We start from the raw sequence: 12,495 nt of genomic DNA on the forward strand, positions 1-12,495 counted from the left end.
AAAATTCACAAGATCCACAAAAATTCAGAGAGTTGAATATAGACCCAACAATACAACAATTAAGCACAAACTTTATGCACTGGGCAGTCCTTCCACTCAATATTGTGTCGTATTAATCTTATAAAGATGGTAGTACTGCCCAAACTACTATACTTATTCCATAATTCCCCTACCCCCCTCCCTGCCAGTATGTTTGCCAGGCTAGACTCCCTGACTCCCCCCTTATATGGGCCAATAAGCAACCGCGCATAATCCTTAAGACCTTAGCAGCCCCAAAAAGCAGAGGTGGGCTATCAATGCCACGCTTCTACCACTTCTACCACTACTACCACACAGTTAGTCTATGTAGCGTGGTGGTTTTCCTCTTAAGCCGAAAATGTAGTCTTTCCTATGTCAGCAGAGGCACCTGGTTCGATTGAATCACTTGCTTATGTTCCCTTATGGGGGACTACTCAAAGGGGATGCCCCTCGTCTACCCTAAGCATGTTACCTGGTATAAAATCAAATATTTGGGACAACTATATGAAAACAAAAATTTTAAGACCTATGAAACTTTAGTAACCGAATATATACTCCCGAGAACAACGTGGTTCAGAAACCTCAAACTCAGACATGCAGCAAATAGCCAAATACCTAGTTTCCTACTCCCCCCCCCCCTGGGGTCTCCCTCTCAGTCCTCGAAGAAGGGCTCAGGGCACCTGTCCAGAAAGGGTTAACCTCCCGGATCTATTCTATACTCAGTAAGCAGAGGGGTAATCCCTTTGCCCAAAGTTATACTAAATGGACATCTGATATGCCACAGTTAAACCTAGAAGATTGGGAGGACTTTACCAACTCCTATTTATCCACTGTAATTAGTAGCAACGATACTCTAATACAGTACCATACAATACATAGAACCTGCCTTACGCAAGTGAGGCTGAATTCCATAGGCCTAATGGCAAATGTTTCAAATGTGGAGGCAGCCCAGGCACGTTTATGCATACTTTATGGTCCTTTCCAATAATTGATAAATTTTGGGCAAAAGTAACAACATTCACAGAACAAACTCTGGACTTGCCCAATATGCGATCACCAGAAGCATGTCTCCTGGGACTAGTGGAAAGTATAGTGCCCGACAAGCATAACTGCTCCCTGTTGCGGCCTTTATATTTCTATGCTAGGAAAACAATTCTTCTGTCATGGAAACTGCCCAAACCACCCACCCTGAAAAGATGGAAATCCTTGATAAATGAGGCTTTACCACTCTATAAACTGACCTACTTGAGCCGAGGCTGCCCAAACAAATTTCACAAAGTCTGGGGCCCATGGGCAGACACTGGACTCAGCTACAGAACAGGACAGCAGATAAACAACTCCTAAGACAGGAACATTTGAGTATACTGAACAACCTCCATGGCCTTAACCCCCCCTATATGTAGTGTGTCTGTTATAAGTTGAGGGGGAAAAAGTTTGTTCATTCATATGTACCCCTGCTTGTCGGGGAAAATGTAAAAAAGATGGTTCAAACACATATAAAGAAGAAATGCTTTATTATAGTCATCAACAAATATGTTGTTGTTCAAACAAATAAAGAAAACTTTTAAAAAAAAAAGTTACTTCAAACCCTGTACATTGGGTATAACAACTGCTTAAATAAATGTTTCTCATGGTGGCGGGGGGGGGGGGGGAACCTGAGGCTCTTTTCAGCTGTTATCGAACTACATCTTCCAGATTCCTTTGTCTGTCATGGCTTGCTGGGAGTTGTAGTTTACCGGCAGAAGGGGGAGACAACAGGTTGGAGATCCTGGCATTAGACAGTGTTATAATGTTATAATGACACGAGCATTCTCTCCAAGGGATAATCAGGGAGTGATTGGTAAGCACTAGTTGGGGGAAGGGAAGGAGCCAGCCTGCAGGGAAGCAACTCTATTTGCTTCTTCTTTTTCTTTCTTTCTGATATTGTGCTTCCCCCCCCCCCAAAAAAAATCGCAATCGTTCATCCTGGGCTGAGGAAACAAAAACAAGGCTCCAGTTGGAGGAAAGAAAAGCTTTAGTGTGAGGGGGGTGACCAGAGAGCAGGAAAGAGCCAGAACTGATTATTCATTCAGGTTGGAAGCAGCGGCTCAGTCACCTCTAGCATTGCAACCAGGAGGTCGGCTCCTACCAGGAAAGAGACACAATAAGGAACCGGGCACCTGCTGGGACTTGCGGACGGGCCTATTGCCTTATGATTATCATTTGCTCTTCAAGTTTGCCCCAATCTGAACAGGTGGTTTTTGGGTAACTGCTGAAATTGGCCAAGGAGATGAAGCAGGTCCTGGGTTTCAGATCAGAATTATCGTAGTTTATTGTTACGGCCCTGGGGGAGTTTTGTCTTATACTGATGGCGTTAGTGCCTGTGCACTGGGGGCAATGTTCAGTGCGTGGGAGTCCATAGGAGGCCCTGGCTGAACTCCCTGGAGGACTTTTCTTCTACTCGATTCGACATTTTGGATTTGCTGCTCATTTTTCTAGGTGCTCTGCTTGGAAACATTCCCAAAGTTCGTTTCAACAGAGAAACTTAGCCTTTGCTCAGCCTGTGGAATAAAGTAGCGAGACCGGCGAATTTGATCTGTCAGGAAATAATGAAAAGAGAATTGCGTTTCTTAAGGCAGTCGGATCTTTTTCTTGCAGCAGAGGGTGCATGTTGGTGTTAGGCTGCCTGCAATGTATTGCCTCCGCCTGGGAATTTGCTCATAAGAGGATCTGTCATTCATCACCCATTGCTCCTGGACTGCACAGTGTTGGTTTCAGTGCACAGCTACCAGCATGGAGAACCTGGAGCCAAGAGCTGGGCACGAGAGTTTTCTACCTGAGGATACAAGTGTTCAGCATGGTTTGTTGGATCAAGGGCAGACAGTGGTGGAGAGGAAACTAATGGAAGGCTACAGGCTGGTGGATGTTATTCTTACTGGAGGTGCTCCATGGGGATTTACTTTGAAAGGTGGCAAAGAACATGGAGAGCCCCTTATCATTACCAAGGTAAGGAGAACAAAATAAGCTACATGGATATAACTTAGGGTTGTAGAATGACACACTTATTGCAAGAACACATTTCCTGCTGGACAAATTACATTGGCTTCAAATTGTAGCACAGACTTCCATCGGGAACCAGTGGCACATCTTTCAGTTGTAGTTTAAACATTACTTTTAACACTTTACAGGCTCTGGCTCTGTAGAGTCAGACCCTGTATACTGAGCATTGCTCTGAAAACACGAGTGTACGTGTTCGCATTTAACCTCTTTAAATTAGTACATTTTGATTCACTGAATGCTACATTTGTGAATGACATGTCAGAGCTAGAATGCAGCAGGGTGACTGAGCTAATGACTATATGCGTTGGTTGGTTGGTTCAAACAAATAAATACAACTTTTAAAAAAAAAAGTTACTTCAAACCTTTTACATTGGGTATAACAACTGCTTAAATAAATGTTTCTCATGGTGGGGGGGATCTTGAGGCTCTTTTCAGCTGTTATCGAACTACATCTTCCAGATTCCTTTGTCTGTGTGGGTTGCTGGGAGTTGTAGTTTACAGGCAGAAGGGGGAGACAACAGGTTGGAGATCCCAGCATTAGACAGTGTTATAATGACACGCGCATTCTCTCCAAGGGATAATCAGGGAGTGATTGGTGAGCACTAGTTGGGGGAAGGGAAGGAGCCAGCCTGCAGGGAAGCAACTCTATTTGCTTCTTCTTTTTCTTTCTTTCTTTCTTTCTTTCTGATAGTGTGCTTGCCCACCCCCAAAAAATCGCAATCGTTCATCCCGGGCTGAGGAAACAAAAACAAGGCTCCAGTTGGAGGAAAGAAAAGCTTTAGTGTGAGGGGGGTGGCCAGAGAGCAGGAAAAAGCCAGAACTGATTATTCATTCAGGTTGGAAGCAGGAAGCAGCAGCTCAGTCACCTCTAGCATTGCAACCAGGAGGTCGGCTCCTGCCTCCTACCAGGAAGGGGACACAATAAGGAACCGGGCACCTGCTGGGACTTTCGTACAGGCCCATTGCCTTACGTTTGTCATTTGCTCTTTAAGTTTGCCCCCCTCTGAACAGGTGGTTTGTGGGAAACTGCTGAAAGTGGCCAAGGATATGAAGCAGGTCCTGGGTTTCAGATCAGAACTATTGTAGTTTATCGTTACGGCCCTGGGGGAGTTTTGTTTTATGCTGATGGCGTTAGTGCCTGGGCACTGGGGGCAATGGTCAGTGTGTGGGAGTCCATAGGAGGCCCTGGCTGAACTCCCTGGAGGACTTTTCTTCTACTCGACTCGACATTTTGGATTTGCTGCTCATTTTACTTGGTGCTCTGCTTGTAAACATTCCCAAAGTTCGTTTCATCAGAGAAACTTAGCCTTTGCTCAGCCTGTGGAATAAAGTAGCGAGACCGGCGCATTTGATCTGTCAGGAAATAATGAAAAGAGAATCGCGTTTCTTGAGGTAGTCGGATCTTGTTCTTGGAGCAGAGGGTGCATATTGGTGTTAGGCTGCCTGCAATGTATTGCCTCCGCCTGGGGATTTGCTCATAGGAGGATCTGTCATTTATCATCCACTGCTCCTGGACTGCACAGTGTTGGTTTCAGTGCACAGCTACCAGCATGGAGAACCTGGAGCCAAGAGCTGGGCAGGAGAGGTTTCTACCTGAGGATACAAGGGTTCAGCATAGTTTGTTGGATCAAGGGCAGACAGTGGTGGAGAGGAAACTAATGGAAGGCTACAGGCTGGTGGATGTTATTCTTACTGGAGGTGCACCATGGGGATTTACTTTGAAAGGTGGCAAAGAACATGGAGAGCCCCTTATAATTACCAAGGTAAGGAGAACAAAATAAGCTACATGGATTTAATTTAAGGTTGTAGAATGACACACTTATTGCACATAAGAACATATTTCCTGCTGGACAAATTACATTGGCTTCAAATTGTAGCACAGACTTCCATTGGGAACCAGTGGCACATCTTTCAGTTGTAGTTTAAACATTACTTTCAACACTTTACAGGCTCTGGATCTGTAGAGTCAGACCCTGTATACTGATCATTGCTCTGAAAACACTAGTGTACGTGTTCGCATTTAACCTCTTTAAATAAGTACATTTTGATTCACTGAATGCTACATTTGTGAATGACATGTCAGAACTAGAATGCAGCAGGGTGACTGAGCTAATGACTATATGTGTTGGTCCTATGAAACATAATTTTGGTGTAAAACAGTTTAGTGTTGAAACAGGAGGTTTTTTTGTATTTCAATAGAACTCTTAGATCTGGTGGTATGAACAACATTGCACAGGTTGTTGATGGAGTTGTACTTCTACAGCATCAGAGAGGCCACAGATTTCCCTCCTATGGTACAGATAATACCACAATCCAGCTCCAGTGCTCTAGTTCATGGCAACTGCTGCTGGCAGATGGAGCAGGACCTGCCCTCACCCTTGAACTGTAAGCCTTCTTATACCTGGGGTTGCTGTAGATATGCGAGTAACAGTTGTTGTGATGATCTCATTGAAATAGGAGTGTGGTACATAGCAGAGACGGGATGCTTCATGCTTGTGAAAATAAAGGAAAATTGTTCACAGCTAATGCTCCTAGGCAATGTTTCCTACCATTTAATCGGCAAAGGAGCTGATGCCAAGTCATTCAATAATAAATTTAATTTTTCTTTCTCAACAATGATTCATGAACTACAGATCTTGGGTGTTTGTTCAACTACACTTGCTTGATAGTTGGTAATACAATTTAGGGCCGGGCCAAGGTAGTTTGGCACCCTAGGCAAGGACTTCAATCAGTGCCCCCTAAGTCTGTACCTGTGCCACCAGCATTGCCCCCCACGTCTGTACCTGTGCCACCAGCATTGCCCCCCAAGTCTGTACCTGTGCCACCACCATTGCCCCCAAGTCTGTATCTGTGCCACCAGCATTGCCCCAAGTCTGTACCTGTGCCACCAGCCATTGCCCCCAAGTCTGTACATGTGCCACTAGCCATTGCCCCCCAAGTCTGTACATGTGCCACCAGCCATTGCCCCCAAGTCTGTACTTGTGCTACCAGCCATTGCCCCCCAAGTCTGTTCCTGTGTCACCAGCCATTGCCCCCAAGTCTGTTCCTGTGTCACCAGCCATTGCCCCCCAAGTCTGTACCTGTGCCACCAGCCATTGCCCCCCAAGTCTGTACCTGTGCCACCAGCCATTGCCCCCCCAAGTCTGTGCCAGAGCAGCAGCAAAAATATTGCCCCAGATCTGTACCTCAGTCATTGCTCAGTGTGCTCTGCTCACTCTGTTCTTCAACTTCAACAGACAGCTGAGACCAGTCAGAAAAATCCAGCCGCACCACCTGACTCTCTTCAACACCAACGCACCAGGCCAGCACTTGCAGAGTGACATCACCACGCGCCGCTTACTACAGCGTATGCGTATCCACTTTTCACTTCCACCTTGCGTCAGGCAGTAGATACCGCAGCCGGGCAAAGGGCAAGTAAGAGGGAGGTGGTGGGGACTGGAGTGGAATGCTTCTGCTGGAGACAGGGGTGAAGTTCAAACTTAAAGAAAAAAAAAACAAAGCCTACTCTGCCTACCCCCAGTTCTGGCCCTGATACAATTTAATGTAGGGTGCGCTTTACCATGGCGATGTTAATGGCCACTTGCTATATTTGCAACTTTCATGCATCTTCTCTAGTTGAAATAAGTGTTCCACCCCACACAAATGAAACATCTATAGTACATTTAATAATGTCACATTATGAAATATATAATTTTTTGTTAATTAAAACTTTGCTATCTGACTGCCCATATGCTCAATGTTGTGATCAAACAATCCAATGATTAGATCACAAAATTGAGCATATGGGCAGTCAGATATGGTCCTCAATCAGATGGGATTTTAAACCCTGCCCTACTTTTGGTCAGATATAAATTGGGGAAGCCCGTCAGAGGGCCCCATACACTGCCCAATAAGCTGCTGACTTAATCTGTCAGCAGTTTATATCTGCTCTTGTATGGGGACCTTACCAAGATACAGTGAATTGATTATGTGTTATTGGTATCGTAAGCTTGCCATGCATGCCATACAAACTTGCCATACATGACCTTGCCACAAAAGCGAACTGATCTCTGATATGCCCATCTTGAGGTGGGCGATATCAGGCTGATCCTATTGCGAGCCAAAGGGCCTAACAATCTGATCACAATGAGAAGAATATGGGTGATCGGATCTAGGGTCGCATCAATGAACCGATGTGGTCCTCGATCTGATGGGATTTTTAAACCTGCTTGATCGACTTCTGGCCAACTCTTGGTCAGGTATCGATTGGGGAATTCTGTCAGAGGGCACTATATACTGCCCAATAAATTGGCAACGTAATCTCTCAGCAGCTATCAGCTTGTGTATGGGGAGCTTTACTAGATTTTAAAACATTGTTGTGGATCAGGCTGGGGTTGCAGTCATGATTTGTTCCGATTTGGAACACAGGTTTACAGTTGGCTTGAGGACATGCCAGTCAGGTTCTTTCACTCCCATCTCGGGAAACAAATTCAATACGAAACTCGCTTTGCGCATGGGGGCATAATGAAACAGGAAAAACCCTTCCCTAAACTATTGCCAAGTAGACAAAACGATTTGTCAAAAATGTAATTATACGCTGTAGCCTTAATATTTGCTTTCAGTGGAACCAGGAGCCTTTTCCCAGGTAGCGTTCTCTTGGTAACCACCAAACCCTGATCTGCCCACAGTCTGTCAGATGGTGTCATTCAACTCATCACTTAAGAGAATACCCTCCAGAAAGGTAGCAATCTCGATGACACTCAGGCCCTGGCTAGCAATCTGAGGACTCTGGCAAACGCCAGAGGGGCTGCTGTAAGATGCCATGGACAGTCACTGTTAAGTGGGCTGATGGGGGGCTGTTTGGGCCTCTGTGCACTTGAAATACCAGGGCGCATTTTGATTCCCAGTCCAGACCTGACAGCACTTCAACTAGTGCTTAACATTGAGCATGCTGCAGTGAGTAGTTCTTGGCTGATGTTGCTTTCAGAGAACTTAGCAGTGCATGTTCCCCAGGACATGCAAGGTTAGAGGGGGATACCTGGATATTTTCAAACCTGTCAAATCGACATGTGCCCAATTTCTTCTGATGTAGTTCTCTTCATATGATTCCCCCCATACCAACAGATAAATATAAAAGATGAAACTTGGATGCTGATCGCTACAGCACCCAACAGGCAGCACGTTTGTACTGCTCAGCGACTGGAACTACAAAGGAAGCAGACCCTGTTATTACAGGGGGTCCAGAAAGGCCCTAGTTAATGAGCAATCTAAATATTATCAATTTCAAGTAGAATAGATCAATTTAACAATGTTTTGGGGCCCTAAATTGATTGACCTGTAGGCAAGGGAGAACTGGATTTGTAAGTACACCAGCCTTGGAATTCTCCATAAGTTCTTTTCGTATAGATTGTTGACAATGCCATGCATCCTGAAACTCAGTGGGAAGACTACAAATGTCTTTGTTGGTTTTTTTTGTTGCTGGGTAACCAAAGGGTAAAATACCAATGAATTCCCTGATTTGAATTCTAATTGTGAAACTAAAAAATGTTTTCATGAAACTAAATGACCCTGTTGCATAAACACACTGAATAGATAGATAGATAGATAGATAGATAGATAGATAGATAGGTCAATCTATATAGATACGCTTTAGGCTTTAAAACCTAGGGTGGTGTTACTCAGTTCAAATTGAATCTTGCAAAAAAGCAACTATATTTGAATAGTATGCAAGAATTAAGAACATTTTAATTATAAATAATAATAACAACAACACATTTATGAATTGCCAACATATTCCACAGTATATACACTTTAAACATGCAAAGATTAAACACAAAACCACCCAGTAATCGATACAAGAGGTAAAGAGGGCCCTGTCTAAAAGAGTCTTCAATCTTAAAATTAGATGAGTTCTGTGCATTTAAATGTACTGTTACCCTTTCTTGATGCAACTCGAAATCTAAATTTTAATAAATTTGCCCAGGTGTATGCAGTGTAGGTTCAATTACTTTGTCATTTTGTTTCTGTATAGTACATAGGAGTGTCAGTTGACTTCAGCATTTGTACAGATGTACTTGTCAACTTATCGCCTGTCTGCAGTGCTCCAAAAACTGGGACATGAGGGTTGAGCCCACAGCCCACCTACAAATCTAGCACAGAATGACAGAATTTTGGAGTGGTGACCCTTTGTGTCATGTTCCTCCTCTTTTCTGACTTGGATCTGGAAGGAGGAGGAAGCACAAAACAACCGTCATCCCTCCTGCTTGATGGGTCAGCACTATGATATAATTGCTAGCATAGTGCTCTGAATTCCAGGAATTTTTTCTCTGGCATGTCCTGTTCCCAAGGCTTTCAGGTAAGGGATATACATACTAAAGAATATACTGACCCATTGTTTCATTCACTTTGTAAAATTGTGCAGTGTTGTAATAGTATTATCAAAGTACCTACATATTGCTGTGTGTAGTTTAAGGTGAACTAAACTCAAGAACAGGAATAAATAATTCCAATTTGAAAAATATATGCTTGTTTTGAATTCTACAACACGTTTCACAAAGTTGGGACAGGGGCAAAAAAATAAGCTGTAAAAGTCATGGAGCATCTCACCAATTGTCAACAAGTCAGTGGATATTAAAAGAGCGTATTCTAGTGAGGCTGGGTCTCAGATGTAAAGATTAAACACTGCATGGGGGCAAATATTGCAACACTAAATAACATTACTCAATGTTAAATTACAAATTTTGCGAATTTCTCCCGTTTTGCTTTGCTAAAAAATTCACGAATTTCCTGCGAAATCGCAAAAAATTAGCGAAAGGCAATTTTGCAAATTTATTTGCTGGAGGTCCCCGAAGTTGCCTCATTAGGAAAATGCAAAATGAAGCACTCCAAGTGCCATCCCGCCCGCAATTTACATTCTAGCTGCCGGGAAGCAGTTCGTGGAGAAAATAGAAACCGAAGAAGAGGAGATTTGTCACTGGGCGACTAATCTCCCCTAATATGAGCATGTGCCCTGACCCTTAAAGGAGAACTAAACTCCCCATGGTGATAAGTCCCCACTGGTCCCCTTCCCTGCCTCCCCTTGCACAATCTTACCCCTGAATTCTGTCCACTATAGAAATAGCGACCGCACATGCAGAGTGAGCGCAGCGCAGCTAACGGTCATCATCTTTGTGAACCAGAAGATTGCTCCAACTGCGCAGGGTAGACTGTGCAGGGGGAGGCAGTGAGGGGGGCCAGTGAGGACTTATCTCCAAAATGTTAAATTATATTTGGAAATCCTGGATGCCTCTGGGCTAAAGAGGTGAAGGACCTTTCAGCTTGTTACCAGCGCACAGCACAAAAGACAGCTGGGTGCATTTTTGCACATTGCTTGAGTAGCTTGCACTTCTATACTTCTATATCTGAGGCCGAAACGTTGAATAACAGAACTTTTTTTCACTTCACAAGACCTAAGAGTGCAGACTATTTTTGTTGCGCTATATATATATATATATATATATATATATATATATATATATATATATATATATATATATATATATATATATATATATATACAATTCCAACGTTTATGATGCACTAATCCCAATGTATATCAAAGTCAAGGGTGCTGATCCCAATAGCAGTGAGTAATTCCGCTTCTTAGTTATATTGGTCCAACCAGATCGCACTCCATATTTAAAACATAGCTTTTATTAGCTTGTTAAAATGTATCACAAAATGGCATTCTTCACAACATAGTAGCAGCGTCATTTGTATCAAGACACTCATCTGTTAAAAGTCCAGCATAAACGCTATATCCATCCACACTCACGCGACGTTTCAGGACACATCTGTTCCCTTTCTCAAGCGTATGTATCGTGTAGTAGTGTGTAGGACTCCATTGCACACACTTTCTGCTTCCTCGTTAGGCGGGGCATACGTGGTAAGTAACTGTGATGATGCTTCCTCACCTGGAGGCCGGATCTGCACGTCAGTCACCACATATCTCCACCCTCCCGTTACTATGCAAAGTCCATAGTTACCAAAGAAAAGAAATATATCAGTAACAGCAAATTACATGGGCATTTTTCACTATATCTGATGATTGTAGTTGTTTGAGCAGATTGTGCCAAAATGAAAAGCAAAAGTTAACAAATGAATGGCAAAAAAGAAAAATTTTTTTAAAAAAAATACAAAAATACTTATAAAGAAAATATTCAAAAAATATACACAAAATAATATTAGTTGCCCGAAATATTACTACTCACCCTAAATGAGTACTTTACAGAAATAAATGCAAGTCAAAATCACGATTTAAACCCCTTGGACTGAGAGTCCCTAGCCTGTCAATCCATTTAACTTCTGCTCTTTTTAATGCTAGAACACGGTCTCCTCCTCTTTTCAGAGGTGGGACGTGTTGGATAACTCTGAATTTCAGCTCCTCTGATGTATGTCCTTGTTCTAAACAATGTCTAGAGACTGGCAATGATCTATTGCCCACGTGTATAGTTGATCTATGTTGAGAAAACCTATCCTTCACCTTCTGGGTGGTTTCTCCAACATAGACCAACCCACATGGGCACACCAGCATGTATACAACAAAATTGGTATCACACGTATTATAACCCCTAATTTGATACTTCTGATCCCTATGTGGATGGTCAAAATCAGGACCTACCAATACAAATCGACACTGGGCACAACCCTTACATCTATACATGCCCTCTTTCTTGGGACCCCAAAACATTGCCTTATTAGGTGGTTTCCGTATGTCTGCATTCACTAATCTACTCCCTATGGTTGCTCCTCTGTGATAGGACATCATAGGGCCTTGTTGAAACTCTGGAATTGAAGGATATGCATCTTTTAATAAGTGCCAATGTTTATCTAATATGCATTTAAATTTGGAACTGGCAGAATTATACTGGGATACATATGCTAATCTGTTACCTGTAGTACGCCGATCTCTTGATGTACATCCAAGAATCCCTTCCTTAGCAGCCTGTTGGTTTTTTTTGTATTAGCTGATTCGGGTATCCCCTATCTGTAAGTTTCCTAGACATTATTTCTAAGTCTTGTTCCAGAACCACTGGATTATTTGTAATTCTACTCACTCTGGTAAACTGGCTGATAGGAATCGATCTCTTAACTGAGGGGGGATGGAAGCTGTCATAAGAAAGAAGTTGATTTCGATCCGTGGGTTTTGTATAGATACGAGTATCAAACCCTGTCTCGGTTCGTGTAACCAATACATCTAAGAAAGTAACTACTTGGAGATCAGCTGTCATCGTGAATTTAATGTCTTTATGGGCCCCATTAATTGCCTCACGGAAGACGGCCAAGGAGTCCAGGTCACCCCGTCATAGGAGGAACACGTCATCGATGTACCTCCACCAGGCACAACAGTGCCTAGTGAAGAGTACATTTTGATAGACATGCTCCTCCTCAAACCAACTCATAAAGGAGTTGGCATATGAC

The 12,495-nt window shown here is 43.2% G+C and overlaps 1 protein-coding gene across 5 annotated transcripts in view; it reads left to right on the forward strand.

Moving 5' to 3' along the window:
• The first annotated feature begins 1,860 nt into the window (after positions 1 to 1,860).
• Positions 1,861 to 12,495, forward strand: part of shroom2.L (shroom family member 2 L homeolog) — a 124,996-nt gene continuing 114,361 nt past the window's right edge. For 4 of the 5 annotated variants that reach the window (XM_018246618.2, XM_018246620.2, XM_018246621.2 and 1 more), the window contains exon 1: positions 3,041 to 4,820. In XM_018246618.2, coding sequence (XP_018102107.1) covers positions 4,608 to 4,820 — 213 coding nt within the window. In that variant the 5' untranslated portion in view covers positions 3,041 to 4,607. Of the gene's footprint in view, positions 3,004 to 3,040; positions 4,821 to 12,495 lie in introns of those variants that run through there. The other variant, XM_018246619.2, reaches the window with a different exon arrangement.

The sequence above is a fragment of the Xenopus laevis genome, chromosome 2L, assembly GCF_017654675.1.
Source record: "Xenopus laevis strain J_2021 chromosome 2L, Xenopus_laevis_v10.1, whole genome shotgun sequence".
Lineage (NCBI taxonomy): Eukaryota > Metazoa > Chordata > Amphibia > Anura > Pipidae > Xenopus > Xenopus laevis.